This window comes from Ranitomeya variabilis, chromosome 1 (assembly GCF_051348905.1).
Source record: "Ranitomeya variabilis isolate aRanVar5 chromosome 1, aRanVar5.hap1, whole genome shotgun sequence".
In the NCBI taxonomy this organism is placed as follows: domain Eukaryota; kingdom Metazoa; phylum Chordata; class Amphibia; order Anura; family Dendrobatidae; genus Ranitomeya; species Ranitomeya variabilis.
The window spans coordinates 117,549,886-117,568,191 of NC_135232.1; the positions used below are offsets into that span (position 1 = coordinate 117,549,886).

At 44.0% G+C, this 18,306-nt stretch overlaps 1 protein-coding gene across 1 annotated transcript in view; it reads right to left on the reverse strand.

Moving 5' to 3' along the window:
- Positions 1 to 2,415: 2,415 nt before the first annotated feature.
- The window catches only part of DHFR (dihydrofolate reductase), an 86,802-nt gene continuing 70,911 nt past the window's right edge, over positions 2,416 to 18,306 (reverse strand). The window contains exons 5-6 of the mRNA XM_077288372.1: positions 4,242 to 4,357; positions 2,416 to 2,567 (exon numbers count right to left, since the gene is read on the reverse strand). Of these exons, the coding sequence (XP_077144487.1) occupies positions 2,489 to 2,567; positions 4,242 to 4,357 (195 nt within the window). The 3' untranslated portion in view covers positions 2,416 to 2,488. The remainder of the gene's footprint in view (positions 2,568 to 4,241; positions 4,358 to 18,306) is intronic.

Genomic DNA, 18,306 nt, shown 5'->3' on the forward strand with positions numbered 1-18,306 from the left:
TTTTTATTCTTTATTTTTTACATGAATATGGATCTCAGGGCCTGAAGGAGAGTCTCCTCTCCTCCAGACCCTTGGAACAACACGCCGTATAAGATGACTGGGCGTATAAGATGACCCCCGTCTTATACGGCGGGCATATCCCAAATTCCATATTTTATATGGTAAAGTTGGGGGTCGTCTTATACGCCCAGTCTTATACACCAGAAAATACGGTGTGTGTGTATATATATATATATATACATATATATATATACATACATATACATATATATACAGTGGGGCAAAAAAGTATTTAGTCATTCAGCAATAGTGCAAGTTCCACCACTTAAAAAGATGAGAGGCGTCTGTAATTTACATCACAGGTAGACCTCAACTATGGGAGACAAACTGAGAAAAAAAAATCCAGAAAATCACATTGTCTGTTTTTTTTATCATTTTATTTGCATATTATGGTGGAAAATAAGTATTTGGTCAGAAACAAACAATCAAGATATCTGGCTCTCACAGACCGGTAACTTCTTCTGTAAGAGTCTCCTCTTTCCTCCACTCATTACCTGTAGTAATGGCACCTGTTTAAACTTGTTATCAGTATAAAAAGACACCTGTGCACACCCTCAAACAGTCTGACTCCAAACTCCACTATGGTGAAGACCAAAGAGCTGTCAAAGGACACCAGAAACAAAATTGTAGCCCTGCACCAGGCTGGGAAGACTGAATCTGCAATAGCCAACCAGCTTGGAGTGAAGAAATCAACAGTGGGAGCAATAATTAGAAAATGGAAGACATTCAAGACCACTGATAATCTCCCTCAATCTGGGGCTCCACACAAAATCCCACCCCGTGGGGTCAGAATGATCACAAGAACGGTGAGCAAAAATCCCAGAACCACGAAGGGGGACCTAGTGAATGAACTGCAGAGAGCTGGGACCAATGTAACAAGGCCTACCATAAGTAACACACTACGCCACCATGGACTCAGATCCTGCAGTGCCAGACGTGTCCCACTGCTTAAGCCAGTACATGTCCGGGCCCGTCTGAAGTTTGCTAGAGAGCATTTGGATGATCCAGAGGAGTTTTGGGAGAATGTCCTATGGTCTGATGAAACCAAACTGGAACTGTTTGGTAGAAACACAACTTGTCGTGTTTGGAGGAAAAAGAATACTGAGTTGCATCCATCCAACACCATACCTACTGTAAAGCATGGTGGTGGAAACATCATGCTTTGGGGCTGTTTCTCTGCAAAGGGGCCAGGACGACTGATCCGGGTACATGAAAGAATGAATGGGGCCATGTATCGTGAGATTTTGAGTGCAAACCTCCTTCCATCAGCAAGGGCATTGAAGATGAAATGTGGCTGGGTCTTTCAACATGACAATGATCCAAAGCACACCGCCAGGGCAACGAAGGAGTGGCTTCGTAAGAAGCATTTCAAGGTCCTGGAGTGGCCTAGCCAGTCTCCAGATCTCCACCCTATAGAAAACCTTTGGAGGGAGTTGAAAGTCTGTGTTGCCAAGCGAAAAGCCAAAAACATCACTGCTCTAGAGGAGATCTGCATGGAGGAATGGGCCAACATACCAACAACAGTGTGTGGCAACCTTGTGAAGACTTACAGAAAACGTTTGACCTCTGTCATTGCCAACAAAGGATATATTACAAAGTATTGAGATGAAATTTTGTTTCTGACCAAATACTTATTTTCCACCATAATATGCAAATAAAATGATAAAAAAAACAGACAATGTGATTTTATGGATTTTTTTTTCTCAGTTTGTCTCCCATAGTTGAGGTCTACCTATGATGTAAACTACAGACGCCTCTCATCTTTTTAAGTGGTGGAACTTGCACTATTGCTGAATGACTAAATACTTTTTTGCCCCACTGTGTATGTGTATATATATATATATATATACACACACACACACACACACACATATATACACCTATTCTATGTGTAGATATTTATTCTACCTATTCTATTCTTTTCTATTCTGTCAGTGTGATTTTACTGTACACCGCACTGAATTGCCGGCTTTCCTAGAGAACACCGGTGCGTATTTCTCGCAAGTCACACTGCTGGTCCCTGTGTAATCCGTATTTTTCTCGCCCCATAGACTTTCATTGGCGATTGTTTTGCGCGATACTGTGACAAACGCAGCATGCTGCGATTTTCTACGGCCGTACAAGACCGTATAATACGGATCAGTAAAATACGGCAGATAGGAGCAGGGCCATAGAGAATCATTGTACCGTATGCAATCAGTATTTTCTGCACCTCTCATACGTCCGTAAAAATCGCTAGTGTGACGCCGGCCTAATTGAATCAAACTATTGTGGGGATGTGTATGGAAAAAGTTTATGGCTGTAACTACTGTATGGTCCCTGATAAATGGGATAAAAAAAAACAAAACAGGAAGCTACGAACAAATGAAAACATTTTATTGTCCACAAAATTAACAACAAAGAAAAACCGGAATTAATTAATTATTGGTTACACCATCTTTTCATAGACTTCGAACTTGTACTCTATGCCATTTTCTTCTTGCATTTCGGAGGATATGCCAGGATATCTAAGGATGGGAAAAAAAACAGAAGTTCATGTGTAGTAACAGCAGTTCTCCAGTCTATACTATTATTGGAATTTTACAAGGAAGAGACATGATTAGAAAGTAGAAAAGCAGCAGGAAAAATCACATTTTCCAAAGTGTTCCTGTTATTTCATACAATGGATACATTCAGTGCAAATGTACTGCTTTCACAAGACTAAGCATGATAGTATTCTGGATCATTGTTGTAAGCACTTATTACGAGTTGCAGTCCATTCACCATCTGGCCAGCTTGTCTATGAAAAATCAATTCCTTCAGCAATTTGTTTGGATAGTTTATTTTGTTCTATGAATATAGGACAGATTCGAGCAACCAATACTTTACTAATCGGAGTAGACGTCCTCCACGCTGGGTCAGAGGTATGAAGAAAGTGATCTTCGACAAACACCAGTGTCTGAAATCAGACACTTTGTGGCTGTAATGTGCTAATTTTTATGAAGCCTTGTTTATGCAAAAAATATGCATTGGAGGAAATTGGTGAAGGAGAGAGCATTCTTTTTTGAAAACTTCAAAAAACCTTTTACAAAAGTAGTATTTTCTCGAGCAAGATCAATCTTCAGATTCCGATATGATTAAATTACCAAGCATGCCATCTACAAGGACTACAACCTCAGAATTGGTATATTTTTTTTATGAACAAACTATAAAAAAAAATGTATTTTTTTAAAATAATTATGTTGGCCAAACTCAATATAAAATAATGTATTTAAGATTTATTTTTTTTTCTGCAAAAATGAAAAAAAAAAAAAATTAAGAAAATGGCGTAAAACAACAAATATTGCTTATAGTCACTGCTAGCTCCAGTGATCTCTTATGCTCTTTAGCAGCACTGGTCATGTGGGCAAACAGCGACAACCATGCAGCAATGCAAAAGGGGAGGGAAGAAAAAAAAAAACATGGCAGGGAGCACCAGAGCAGTGTCAAATATCAGGCAGGTGTTAATTTATGCAATTTCCACCACTTTAATCAGATCTTGTGATGTTGGTACATCTTCCAATGACGTGCTAAATTTAACATTAAGAAAGTTTACAGCTATAGTCTAATCTTTCAGTAATCTCTTCCATATGTTCCTTATTGTCCAATTCTAGCAAACTACAACCAAAGAAAAGTAGCACTGTAGCACTATAGTATGCAAACATGAAATATATAAAATTGGAATTGCATTACTACTCTAGAAAATTGGCCAATACATGTGTACCCAGCAGCCGCGATAAGGCGATTCTCTTTGCTGGGAAGCTGCCTAATGTGAATCTTCTCCTTTGTTGGTTACATATGGAGATGGCTACTCTTAGTTTGCACCTGCACACATCCATTTTCTGCTTGGAAGGGTTGGTCAGTCTATTGTTAATTCTAGTCATTAGGAAGTTGTGGACACGTGGTAGTGTGACAGTAGGATCAGGTTACACAAGGCATGTTTGTAGTCTGTTACCATGAACACATACGTCCACCTATAGCTGTATGTACAAAACTAAAAGATTTTCCTTTATCAACTGGAGCAACATTAAACATAAATAAAATTGTACATGTGTACCTAGTCTTCAAATTGTATTTACAGCAGAATTACAAAATTATAAAGTGGTGTAAATGTCCAGATTCAGAAGCCGAAGATAAAGAACATTTTATTTAATTCAACTTACTCCGGTAGCAGTGTGTATGTCTGGAGATCAATTTCAGGCAAAAAGGTGTCACAATCAAATTCCTGTTGAATTCTGGTTAGAAATATTCTCTGGCTGATTGGCTTATCCATAACTTCCTGTACAATAGATGTTAAAAAAAAAAAAAAATTTAAAGTACCCAAGGGAAAGGAGTGAAAAATTACAAAGAAGGTGAAACTGATGTGCTTATTTGGATGTGAATAGAACTAAAACGGTTTGCACGTGGCTTAATTTTGTGGAGGCATTTTCACATAATTGGCTTAGCTCAGCCTGAAGACCTCCTTCAGTATAGCCTACATAGATGCCGTGGAGGGAGCTCCCCAACTAAGGACCTGCTCTACAAACTAGCAGCATCTCTTGCTCCAGCTGTCCTGGTCCATCCATGTAACAAATGGATGGCCATTAACTGGATGGGCTGCATGTAAAAAGGCTATCCAAAAGAGCTGATGCTTGTATGAGCAGTCAAAGACAACTGTTCTATTAAATTCACAGGATATAGAACACATATGATAGGTTAGGAGCAACATGTTAATGAACAGTGTAGTCCCCCTCAAGTTTACCCAGGTGGGGTTTGCATATTGGATACATCATTAATGTAATCTCCACATATAATACATATAGCCTACACAAATGATTGGAGTACTTTGTTTATGTAAAATAACTTTTTTATTGAAATATAATAAAAACAACACCACAACATGAAATATAGCATAGAGGTAGGAAAAAAAAAAAGACACAATGTAGTCCATAGTGGTATGCAAGCAACATTAGATGACCGTGACATATATAGTAGGATTTGCTGTATATACAAAAAACTCAATAATGGTCTGCTGGGGAAGCAACTCAAAAATCGTGAGATAATTGAAGATATCAGGTGATATAAACATCTCATTAGGTTATTTACCCAGCAGATTAAGGGTATGTGCACACGTTGCAGATTTGCTGCGGAATTTTCTGTGCAGATTCTGCATCTATTGGCAGAAAACGCAGGTAAAAATCCGCGCGGATTTGACGCGTATTTTCATGTGGATTTGTGTGCCTTTTTGTAAGCTAAATAAAGATCTATTTAACAAAAAAAAAACAAACAAACAAAAAAAAAAGAATTGTGAGGTAATTTCTTGTCCAACCTCTTCATTTACATAATCCATTGAAGAATAATGTTTACACACAGAAAGATCGATAAATAGATCTATAGATGGATGGATAGATAAATACCAAGCTCAATGTTTTGCAATAAACATAAAATGGTACATAAACAGTTAAATAAAGACACACACACAAAATCTGTGTTAGCTCGGGGTCACACTTGCGAGAAACTCAAGAGTCTCGCATCTTAACACCTGGCACTGCCGCTGGCACTCTGACATAGAAATACATGCAGCTGCACTTTCCTGTCCCGAGTGCCGGCGGCAGTGGCGGGTATTGATGTGAGACTCATGCGAGTTTCTCGCAAGTGTGACCCCGGCAATAAATGTAGTGTCTGTTTAATTTTTTTTTATAATTAAATAGTCAGAAAAGGCTATGCAGACAGCTGCAGGCTGATATTCATAGCCTAGAAAGGGACCATGGTTATTGTCGTTCCCCCCCCCCCCCCCAGCTGCAAACACCAGCACACAGCCACCCCAGAAATGGCACTCATCTCTAAGATGTGCCAATTCCGGCACTTAACCTCTCTCTTCCCAATGAACTGTAGCGGTGGCATATGGGGTAATAGTTGGGGGTTGATGCCACATTTGACTTGTAAGGTGACAAAGTCGGCTTAGTAATGGAGAGGCATCAATAAGATACCTATCCATTACTAATCCTATAGTTTTGAAAGGGTTAAATAAACAAAGACACTGCCAGAATAAAGTATTTTAATTAAATAAAACACAACAGTTTTGCCATCTTTATTGTTCTGCCAATCCATGCGATGCCCTCGATCTTCTGAAAAAAAAAATTAAAATAAACCAACAAATACTCCCTGGTCTGAAGCAGTCCATTTAATAATGTGTCCCACGACTATCTCCCCTATAGAGCTGTCACATCAGGAGATTTGACTGCTCTATAGCCCTCCCGCGATGCACTGACAGGAGACAATGGCTCCTGCAGTGCATCACTGAAGAGGTTACCAGAGTTCAAGCTCTCAATTTACGGCAACGCTGCATGAGAATTTTCCCACGCAGCGGTGCCATAAGTGACAGTATGAACTCTGCACTCACAGCGGCGGAGGGATACAGTGCGGAGGATTACCTCCTGTCACTATCACCGCAGCCCCTGGAGAGCGGTTGCATCTGCCGATGTGACAGCTCTCCACGGGAGATAGTCTTGGGACACTCATTATTAAATGGATTACATCGGTTCAGGGAATATACTGTTGGATCTTTAATTTATTTATTTTTTACAGGTGATTGAGGACTTCGGGGACTAGGTGATTTGCGAGTATGTACTGTATGGTGTATGTGCTGTATGGTGTATGTGCTGTTTTTTTTTTTTATACACTTGAACACAGTGGCCAGATGATAGGACTACTACTGTCCCATCATCCGGCTAGCTGTCACTGTAGCAGCCATAGCTGGATGGGACTAGTAGTCCCATTGGACGATGCCTGCCTACACACTGTGTGCCCACGCGCACACACATCATCTCCGCCCACATACTCTTCGTCCTGATCTGTAGTTTCTCGCAAGCACATCTGCAGCAAAACCGCAGATCTTTTTTAAACCTGCGGTTTTGTTGCTAATTGGCCTGACAATGGTAGTCAATGGGTGCAGAAACGCTGCAGATCCGCAAAAAGAATTGACATTGTGAGAAAAATAAAACGCTGCAAATCCGTGCTTTTTTTCCGCAGCATGTGCACAACAATTCTCAATTTCACATTGAATAACATTGCTTGTTAACTACACTGCGGATTTCATGCCATTCCGCGCGTCCAAAAACGCTGCGGTTCTGCATCAAAATCCGCAACGTGTGCACATAGCCTAAAGGGAGCAACCCGAATGTTTTCCAGCCTCAGAGCACACTCAAAATAATGGTTGGTCAATATAGACCAGTCCCCCATAATAACATGTGTGATTAACCATACGTTCACTACATCATACTCCGATCAAACCCCATTATTAAAGCGTAGATGGAATATCGCAATGGCTTACCCCTGCTGAATCGCTGCTGCAGAGTCAGGGGAAGGAACCCTCGTCAATGTACATTTCAAATCAACTTTTTTTTAAAACTAGGAGTGTGAACTGACACCTAATAAGGTTACAGTATATGAAGGAGCACATGCAGTGCAAGTATGATCTTACTGCCCTCATCACCAACAAGCCAAGACCAGTTTTGGTGCCCAAATCTGTCTAATAACTTGCTATCCAGTTTTTTCTGTTTGGAGTGGATTATTCCTGCTGACCAGCCTCTCATCCAAGGAGGGGCGCACTCAAGTTTACCCAACAACACTGCCCTAAATAATAGGACCTACACAACCCCCAAGAGGAACTGCTCCCAGCGCTCCAGAACAATGTGGTGATGAAAAATACTTTTTCCAGCATGATGGAGGCCATGTCACAAGGAAAAAGTGATAACCAAGTAACTTAGTAAATAAAACTAAAATTTTGAGTCCCTGAGAAAGAAACTCCCCAGATCTCAATTCCAATTGGCCAATTCAGAATGTTTGTCCAGCCATGCACTGATTAGACAAGAGATAGTTGTCTTAACCCCTTTAACCCGAAGCCCATTTTCACCTTCATGACCAAGCCAATTTTTACAATTCTGACCACTGTCACTTTATGAGGTAATAACTCTGGAACGCTTAATGAATCCCACCAATTCGGAGATTGTTTTCTCGTGAAATATTGTACTTCATAATAGTGGTTATTTGATTGTTAAGACTTGTGTTTATTTGTGAAAACATCAGAAATTTGGCGAAAATTTCACACTTCGTTTTATGCTCTTAAACCAGAGTTAGGTCACACAAAGTAGTTAGTAAACAACTTTTTGCACATAAGCACAATTTTGGAAACTTTTTTTTCGTTAGTACTTTAGAAGGGTTAAAAGCTGACCAGCGATTTCTCATTTTTCCAACAAAACCACCTCACATTTTAAGTGACTGATGGGTCTATATGACAGAAAATACCCAAAAGTGACACCATTCTAAAAACTGCCCTCTCAAGGTGTGCAAAACCACATTCAAGACGTTTATTAACCCTATTATAAAAAGTAGAGAAAAAAAAAAGTAGAGGAAAAATCTATAACACTTAGAAGCAAAAAAAAAAAAATAAAAAAAAAAAATGGAAAGAAGAGTCAGTAGATGCAAAAAAAAAAAAAAAAAAAAATTAGTGACGTTCACTAGACTAATGTAACCTATAAAGTTACTCTGCACTAACTTTTTTTTTTTTTAACAAAAGAACAAAGGACGTCAAGCTATGATTTACTCTGTAGCATTTTTCTTTTGCAAAAAAAAAAAAATCAGTTTGTCACTAACACGGATGTTCGCTCCCCTAATGCGATACGTCCTTACATATAAACCTACTCTTTACTAACTACAATTTTTTTTTTTTTTCTTAGAAAAAAAAAAAAGTTTCTTGGCATACTCTGATCAGAGTGCTGCAGCCACGGGAAGAGCGCGAATGCTCACAACAAACACATGGAAAAGTCACAACTACATATAGTCATGCGAAAAGAAAAGAGGTGGAGGAGTAAAAGGAGGAGACACAGATATAGGCATGTCAAGAAAGGCTGGAGTGAAAATCTAAACTCACTACCAACACCCAGACGTCTTGACAAAAAAAATAAAAAAAGACATATCTTTAGGTAGAATGGCGGCGGATCCATTCAGAACACTTTCCTTAGAAGACGTAGTGGTACCCCCGTCGGGAGTTGTGCCAAAAAATGAACCCAATACATTCAGACTAATCCACTATTTGTCATATCCAAGGGGCAGGTCAGTAAACGACAACATCGACACGGAACCAAGTACAGTACTATGTATTGTACCTCCTTTGACGAGGCAATCAGGCGGGTCAAGAAGTTGGGAAGGGGCACCCTAATGGCCAAAACAGACATTGAGGGGGCATTCCGGTTACTACCTGTGCCTCCGAATAGTGTCCTCCCATTGGGCTGCTTCTGTGAAGGAGCATACTACATAGATCGCTGTTTGGCCATGGGGTGCTCCATATCCTGCTCATTATTTGAGGCGTTTAGTTGCTTCCTCGAATGTGTCGTCATGGACGTTTGTAAGGCAGCACATATCCATTACCTCGACGACTTCTTATGCCTGGGCCCAAAAGATTAGCCAGTGAGAAAACACGCGGTAGTCCACCTGTGAGAAGGAGAGAGCTGGAGGGAGAGTGGACACCCCAGAGCCAAGGGGTTAGATTAAGAAAGAAGGCGGTGTAGCTTGCTTCATGGGTGGGGTACTCTGCTGAGTAGCAGAAATTGCTACTAGGCCCAAAAGGATTTCCTGGGCCAGATGCCATTACAAAATAGTAGTTAGGTAAACAGGCAGTGTAGCTTGCCTCATGGGTGGGGTACGCTGCTGAGTAGCACTAAATTCTACTAGGCCTAAAAGGATTTCCTGGGCCAGATGCCATTACAAAATAGTAGTTAGGTAAACAGGCAGTGTAGCTTGCTTCATGGGTGGGGTACGCTGCTGAGTAGCACCAAATTCTACTACGCCCAAAAGGATTTCCTGGGCTAAATGCCGTTACAAAATAGTAGTTAGGTAAACAGGCGGTGTAGCTTGCTTCACGGGTGGGGTACGCTGCTGAGTAGCACTAAATTCTACTAGGCCCAAAAGGATTTCCTGGGCCAGATGCCGTTAAAAACAGTACTTAGGTAAACAGGTGGTAGGTGGCTGGGCTACTCTGCTGACTAGCAGACACTGAAGCTTTGAAGCAGACCTCTGAATCCCAGGCCATAGTATGAGTAAACAACTCTGCAGACAACCCCCCACCCACCTGGAATTGACGATGGCAACGTCATGTAAAACTCAGCAAGGGGACTAAATAAAAGATAAGTCTCCATTTTTTCAAAAAATTCGGCCACAGACACCACTTAAGTGGCATCAATTTCGCCAGAGTTTTTTTTTTTTAAACGGTTGGTGAGGTGATTTTCAAAAATCATCAAGCTTTTAGTCTCCCCAAGATGACACAGGGGTAGAAAATTCCTTGCGGATCCAGGATTTGTTCATCTTGATGAACGTTCGTCTGTCTACATTGTCACTGGACAGCCGCGTGCGCTTATCTGTCAGCACACCACCAGCAGTGCTGAACACACGTTCAGAGAGAACGCTGGCTGCGGGGCACGACAAGATCTCCAAGGCGTGAGTGGCGAGCTCAGGCCATTTTTCAAGATTGGAAGCCCAAAATGAGCAAGGGTCCAGTTCCACAGTCATGGCATCGATGTTAACTTGGAGATACTCTTGTACCATCCTTTCTAGGCATTAGCTGTGCGTCAGACTTCTTGTCTCCTGTGGCCTTGCAAAGGATGGTCTAAAAAAAAAAAAAAAAACTTGAAACGATTGGAAAAAATTGCTGTTACCACCAGATACGATGTTACTGTTACGGTTAGAGTGATGACTCGATAGTCCCACAGTTGGCAAGTTAGAACTCAGATTGACTACGTGCACCACTGGCGTTTTGTGGAAAAGCAGATGTTAGATTCAGTAACAGTCTCTGCTGATACTCCTGCATGCGTGAATCCCGTTCTATGGCAGGAATTATTTCACCAAATTTGCTTTTGTACCGGGGATCTAAGAGTGTGGCAACCCAGTAGTCGGCATTACTTCGGATTCTGACAATCCCGAGGGTCATGTTGCAGGTAGTGCAGCAAGAAGGCACTCATGTGTCTTGCGCATCCAGGAGGACCAAGTCCTTGTTGTCTTGGTGGTGGCGAGGTGAGAATCATGCTTCCTTCGTCTGCCCTCTCCCCCCAACCTCGCACAACAGAAATTTGATCAAGGTCTCCCTCATCTGATGAGTCTTCCATGCCCAGCGCCAGTTTGTCCTCCACTTCTTCTTCACTTCCTGCACCTTCCTCAACAGTTTGGCTGCAACCATGCGCCCTTGGTAATCCCTCTCCCCCAGCCTCCAATGCCAGTCGCCTTGGTGCTGCCAACCTTCTTGACCTTGGAGATATGATCCCTTCCGCATACGACTCCTCCTGTTCCTCCTCCTCCTTTTGGTTCCACCACCTGACTCCGAACACTGTGTAAGGTGTGCTCCAGCATGTAAATCACCGGAATGGTCATGCTGATAATGGCATCGTCAGCACTAAACATCTTCGTTGCTATTTTAAAACTGTGCAGAAGGGTGCATAGGTCCCTGATCTGAGACCACTCCTGCAGCGTGATTTGCCCCACCTCTTGAGCTCGTTGGCCCAGGCTATACGTCATAACTAGGGTTGAGCGAAACGGGTCGTTCATTTTCATAAGTCGCCGGCTTTTGGCAAAGTCGGCGTCTCATGAAACCCGATCCGATCCCAGTGTGGGTCGGCCACGTGGAACGCGAACTTGGCGCCAAAGTCGCGTTTCGAATGACGCCTTCCCCGCCATTTTTTTGAGCCAATTAATTGTGGGCAGCGTGATGACATAGGTTGAGAGAGAGAGAGAGAGAGAGAGAGAGAGAGAGAGAGAGAGAGAGAGAGAGAGAGAGAGAGAGAATAAAAAAAATAAAATAATTTCATTGACATACATTGGGTTTCGTGTTCCGGGTCCGGAACCCGACTTTACAGTAGAATCGGCCGATTCCATACGATCCGACATCCGAGAAGGTCGGGTTTCACAAAACCCACCTCGATCCTAAAAAAGCTAAGGTCGCTCAACCCTAGTCATAACGTATTGCACCAGGGCTCGTCGGACAGTGCAGACACTGCTCCTAGGCCCAAAACTATTAACTAGATTAGATGCAGTAAAAATTGAGATACACAGGCAATATAGTTTGTTTCACAGGCGGGCTACTCTGCTGACGTGCAGACACTGCTCCTAGGCCCAAAACTATTAACTGGATTAGATGCAGTAAAAATAGAGATACACAGGCAATATAGTTTGTTTCACAGGCGGGCTACTCTGCTGACGTGCAGACACTGCTCCTAGGCCCAAAACTATTAACTGGGTTAGATGCAGTAAAAACTGAGATACACAGGCGGTGTAGCTAGCTTCACAGGCGGGCTACTCAGATGACTATCAGATAATGCTACTAGCCCAAAAGGATTGGCTGAGCTAGATTACACCAAATGCTGTGACTAACACTTGCACAGCACTGGCTCAGACCTGCCTGGCAAACAGTGCTATGAACTGCTGTAACCTACCCTGAAAAGGGCCGATATTACAACTAGTCCTGACTCCTCCCGACTCCCTAAACCTATCTCTCTGACAATTCGCTCCAAAAAAACACTTTATAGCGCCCACAGCAGCAGCGGTGCCGTCTAACACTAAGCTGTAGCAGTGAGGAAATGGTGGCGACGGGGCAAATGGCTGGTTCTTATAGGGCAAGGACATGTGACATACACAGCCAATGACACATGCCCTTGCTTTGTGTGCATCACATGCACATTGTGTGTGTGCGCACTGCTGATAGGCTGAGAGACTGCACCGCCCCTCTGTAAATGCGGGAAAAAAAAAAAAGGAGATCGGCGTTATTTCAGCACAGATATATCCCCCAAACCCCCCCCCCCCGCCCACTATACATTGAAACAGTCCATTAACAATGATAAACAGTTTTAATGTGCAAATCAAGCTAGGCTTTTGGTGAACGAACAGTTATCGAACAGAAACTCGAACAGCCGAATTTTAAGCAAAATTGTTCGGGTTCGTCGAACGACTCGAACACCGCCCATAACAGCTCGAATTTGAAATTGGCCAACAGTTCGACTCGAACACCGCTCATTTCTAATGATCACCCATCCATTATGACCGCTGTGATTGTGGTCTGAGACAAAACCAAACAGAGTGTGTCACATGGATATTTTAAAACTGTACTGCGATATCGCTGTGATTGGCTGGTCAGAATTGATCAGCCGATCACAGCAATAGCAGAAGGAAGTAAGGAGGTGGGGAACAGCCTCCTGGGGTGACGCGCGGGGATGGTATGCTGTCAGACAGCAGCCAATTCAACTGTCATGGCGCGATGCAGCACGGTGACCCGAATAACGACGCCGTCTATATACTTTACAGGAACGCAGCTCCAGCAGAACAGTATAAACATGGGGGCATATCAGGAAGGTGTTAAATATTAAAACGACGGTTACTCTATTTCAGAAAATAGAATTAGACTTACCGGTAATTCGGTTTCTAGGAACCTTCCACGACAGTCAACTTGGAGGATGTCTCCCCGCCCTAATGGGGGACAGGAACACAAAGGTTAAATTAACCCTCCCCTTCCTGCTAACTCCAGTGTTTTTTCTGGCCATAGTAGCCACTAAAGAGCAGGAATCATCCAGTGAAATATCAGATAGGGAGGGAAATTAGTGCTGTCGTGGAAGGTTCCTAGAAACCGAATTACCGGTAAGTCTAATTCTATTTTCTCTTGTCACCTTCCACGACAGACACCTTGGAGATATACCAACGTTAATTTCTTTAGGGAGGAACCACAGCCTGTAGAACACGTCTGCCGAAGGTCAGATCCCTGTCGAAATTTAGCCTGCAATGTCTGGTGAAGGTATGAACAGAAGACCATGTTGCGGCTCTGCATATCTGTTCTGATGAGGTGTTTCCTCTTGCTGCCCATGACGTGGAAACCGACCGAGTAGAATGGGCTTGCAGAGAGATCGGCAGGGGGAGATCTTTGGCCGAATATGCAAGGCAGATGGCTTGCAATCGTGCTTTTAGCCGCTTTCTTCCCTTTATTCTGTCCTGAGAATTGGATAAATAGATTTTGGTCGACCCTCCAAGTTTTGGACTGCTCCAGGTAATGGAGAACTACCCTGCGGACATCCAGGGTATGGAAGTTTTCCTCCTTCTCATTGGAAGGGTTTGGATAAAATGAGGGTACAATCACATTCTGACCCCTATGAAAATCTGAATTGACTTTGGGCATAAAGGCAGGGTCTAGTCGTAGGATTATGCTATCAGAATTTATGGATAGGAAGGGTTCTTGAATTGACAAGGCATGCAATTCTCCTACGCGCCTAGCTGTGGTAATAGCGACTAGGAACACCGTTTTAAGTGTTAGGGAAACCAAGGGCTCAAAGGGTGGTTGAGTTAAACTATTGAGTACTAAATTTAGATCCCAAGGAGGGATCCGACTAGGGAGACTAGGATGTAGTCTACTTGCTGAAGTTATGAATCGCTTGATCCAGCGGTGGCCAGCTAGATCCTGGTCAAAAAAGGAACTAAGTGCCGATACCTGAACTTTCAGAGTACTCGGGGAGAGCCCAAGATCTAAACCCTTCTGGAGGAAGTCTAAGATTTGAGAGATGTTGGGGTGGAAGGGATCAGGGACACTGGGAAGACACCAGGAAGAGAATTTCTTCCATACTTTGTTATAGATGGCATCAGTCACCGGTTTCCTACTCTTTTGGAGAGTTTGGATAACCCTATCGGAGAGACCTCTGGCTTTTAAAATGTTGGGGTCTCAGCCAGGCAGCTAGCTTCAATTTTTTGAGATCCGAATAAAGGAGGAGACCTTGGAAGAGATCGGATCTTTGAGGAAGAAGAATGGGACCTTCCTCGGTCATTCCCCTCAAGGTGCTGTACCAGCTCCGCCCTGGCCACAATGGGGCAACCAGGATTGTTGTGACTGTCTGACTGGATTTTCTGCAATGTCTTTGACAACATCGGAATTGGTGGAAAGGCGTAAGCTAAGTTGAAGGTCCAAGGATGAATGAGAGCATCCATTCCCAGAGCACCCTGCACGGGGCTGAGGGAGAAATGTGTTTCTGATTTTGCGTTTTGGGCATTCGCAAACAAGTCGACCTCCGGGGTTCCCCAACTCGAGGTTAAGATTAGGAAAACCTCCTGGTTCAGGCACCATTCTCCAGGATGTAGGTCTTTCCTGCTGAGGAAGTCCGCTTTGGTGTTGTCTAAACCCTTCAGATGTACCGCGGAGATTGAAAGGAGGTGTTTCTCCGCCCAGAGAAATATCCGTGCTGCCACTAGTGTCAGACTGGCATACTTCGTGCCCCCCTGGTGACGAAGATAAGCCACAGTCATCACGTTGTTGGAGTAGACACGAATATGGTGGCCTTGGATTAGAGGTGAGGCAGCTAGCAGCGCTTCCTCAACTGCCTTTAGTTCCCTCAGATTGGAGGATCTGGAACTTATGTCTGCGGGCCATAGACCCTGAAAATATGTTTGATCCACCACGGCACCCCAACCTCTTTGGCTGGCATCTGTGTGAAGCACTTTCAGAGGGAGCTGATCCCAGCTTATCCCTCACCGAAGGTTCGGGCCTTTTAGCCACCACGACAGGGCTGACTTCACATGTCCGGGAAGAGGGATTCTCATGGACAGGGTGTTCTGATACCTCCGAGAATGTAGGAGAACGTGAGTCTGGAGGGTCCGTGTGTGTGCCTGGGCCCAGGATACTGCCTGAATGCATGAAGTTAGGGATCCTAGAATAGACATGGATTCCCTCAGGGTTGGGGATCTTTGTTGCTTGAATCTTGAGATTCTTTGGCAAAGGTCGCGCTGACGATCTTCGGGAAGGAAGGACATCCTTTTTTTCTGAATCCAAGAGAATCCCCAGGAATTTCTTCCTCGTGGAAGGCTGTAGGATTGACTTTAGAAGATTCAGGATCCAGCCCAGGGACTCGAGAATATCTAGAGTTTTTGATACATCTTGGTTCAGCTGAGATGTTGAAGTAGCCATAATAAGATCGTCTAGGTAAGGGACCAGGCAGATTCCCTGAAGACGGAGGAAGAGGACTGCTTCTCTCATGATTTTTGAGAATACTCTCGGGCCGAGGATACTCCGAAAGGAAGGACGTTGAATTGGTAGTGAGTGATCTTGCGGTTGTGGGAGATTGCGAACCTGAGGAACTTCCTGTGATCCAGATGGATTGGAACGTGGTAATAGGCGTCCCTCAGGTCTATCGTTGCCATCACCCAGTCTTGTCCAATTAGCGGGATTGCGGTCTTGACTGACTCCATCTTGAACCTTCGATACTTGATGACCTGATTCAAGGGTTTTAGATTTATGATCAGCCTGCATTTCCAGGAGGGTTTCCTTATGAGGAAAAGGCGAAAGTAATGACCTCTGCCTAAGTCCTGCTAGGGTACATGTGAGATCACTTTCCCTCGCAGAAGTTCCTGGATTTGAAGGAGGAAGGAGTCGAGGAGGTCTGGGGGTTGTTACGGGGTAATTCTCAGGCAATGGGGGGGGGGCGCCCTCTCGAATTCCAATTTTAGTCCGAATTGTAACATGTGGAGGATCCGTTGGTTCGTGGATATGGAACGCCTTTGGGTGAGAAACTGCGAGAGCCGGCCCCCGACCGAAGAATCACTGTTTTTCTTGAGTCTGCTGCTGTTGAGGCACAAGAATGTTCCTGCCTCTACCCCCTTTCGGGTAGCTCCAAAGACCCATTTTTCCTTTTCCCCTAAAATCCTTCTGGGAGGACTGGTCACGAGGGGGACGAAAAAAACGCTTTCTAGTAACTTTTTGTTCAGGAAGCGATTTCTTCCTATCAGAGGCCTTATCCAGGATATCATCCAGTATTGGCCCGAACACATGGTGACCCTGAAAGGGGATGGCGCAGAGTTTGGTCTTAGAGGTAATGTCGCCTCCCCAAGATTTCAGCCAAAGATCTCTCCTGGCTGAATTTGAGAGCACTAGGGACTGTGCGGCCACACGAACGGACTCTCCTGAGGCATTGGCTAGGAATCCCAAAGCCTTTTGTAGAAGGGGAAGGGAGTCCAGGATTTCCTCTCTGGAAGTACCCTGGGAGAGATGTTCCTCTAATTTGCGAAGCCAGAGGACCAGAGCCCTGGTGACGCAAGTAGAAGCAATATTTGCCTTTTAGAAGATTCGTAGAGGACTCCCAGGATTTCTTTAGGTGACTCTCGATCTTTCGATCCATTGGATCTTTTAATTGAGAAGAGTCCTCAAATTGGAGGGACGTCTTTTTGGTGACTTTAGAGACCTGAACGTCCACTTTGGGAACCTCTCCAATAGAATTATCACCCTCTAAGAGAAACGTTTTTTTAAAGTCAGAAGGGACACTAAGGCCCTTCTCTGGGGAAGCCCACTCTTGGAAAATAAGATTTTTAACATTTTCGTGTATAGGGAACCCTTTTTTAGACTTGGGTCTCAGGCCCCCAAACATTACATCCTGTACAGAATGTTTTTCCTCTACTTCCTCAACCCCCATGGTGCTTCTTACTATGGAGACTAGCTCATCCATATCTTCAGAGGAAAAGTAATATTTTCTCCCATCCGCTTAAGGGGTGGATGTGGAGCCCTCATTCTCCCAATCATCTCCTGACTCAGGAGACTGGACCTCGACCGAGTCAGTATCAGTGTTAATTTGGGCCATTTTCCGTTTTTTAGGGGGGGGAGGAGGAGGATGCGACACGAGGTTGGGAGAAGGCCGCCATGGAGGATTGTACCTCCTGTTTAATCAAGCTTTTAATGCTGTCCAGGAGGGAGGGCTGTTCAGCGCGTAGTATGTCATCCGTACATGGTTGACACAGGGTCTTCTTATAGGCGGAGGGTAGCCGGGAGCCACAAACACCACACTTGCGGTTAGGTTTACTCTTTGGGGCGGAGACCTTTTCTCCCTAAAAGAGAGAGAGGTAAACTAAGTAACCCATGCAAAACATGCCAGAACAGTAAAGGGACCAGCCCAGCTACTCACAGGAGGGTGAACACTGGAATCTGCAGATGAAGCAGAGGGTTTGTCGCCGTCCATGGTCAAGCTGTATACAGTCACAGAGAGACAGGGAACAGGGTCTTACCTGGAGGCCCAGTCCAGGATATGTAGGTATCGAGGTCCCCAGCGATATGGTTTGCTCCTCCCCCTTCGGTCCATAGGGAGGCTTGAACGACCCTATCTGGTCGGCGATTCCCCCGGTGGCCACCGACCTCATGGAATGCTAGGACAGCGTGCGTTCCAGTGCAGAGCCCCAGGACGCAAACCGGAA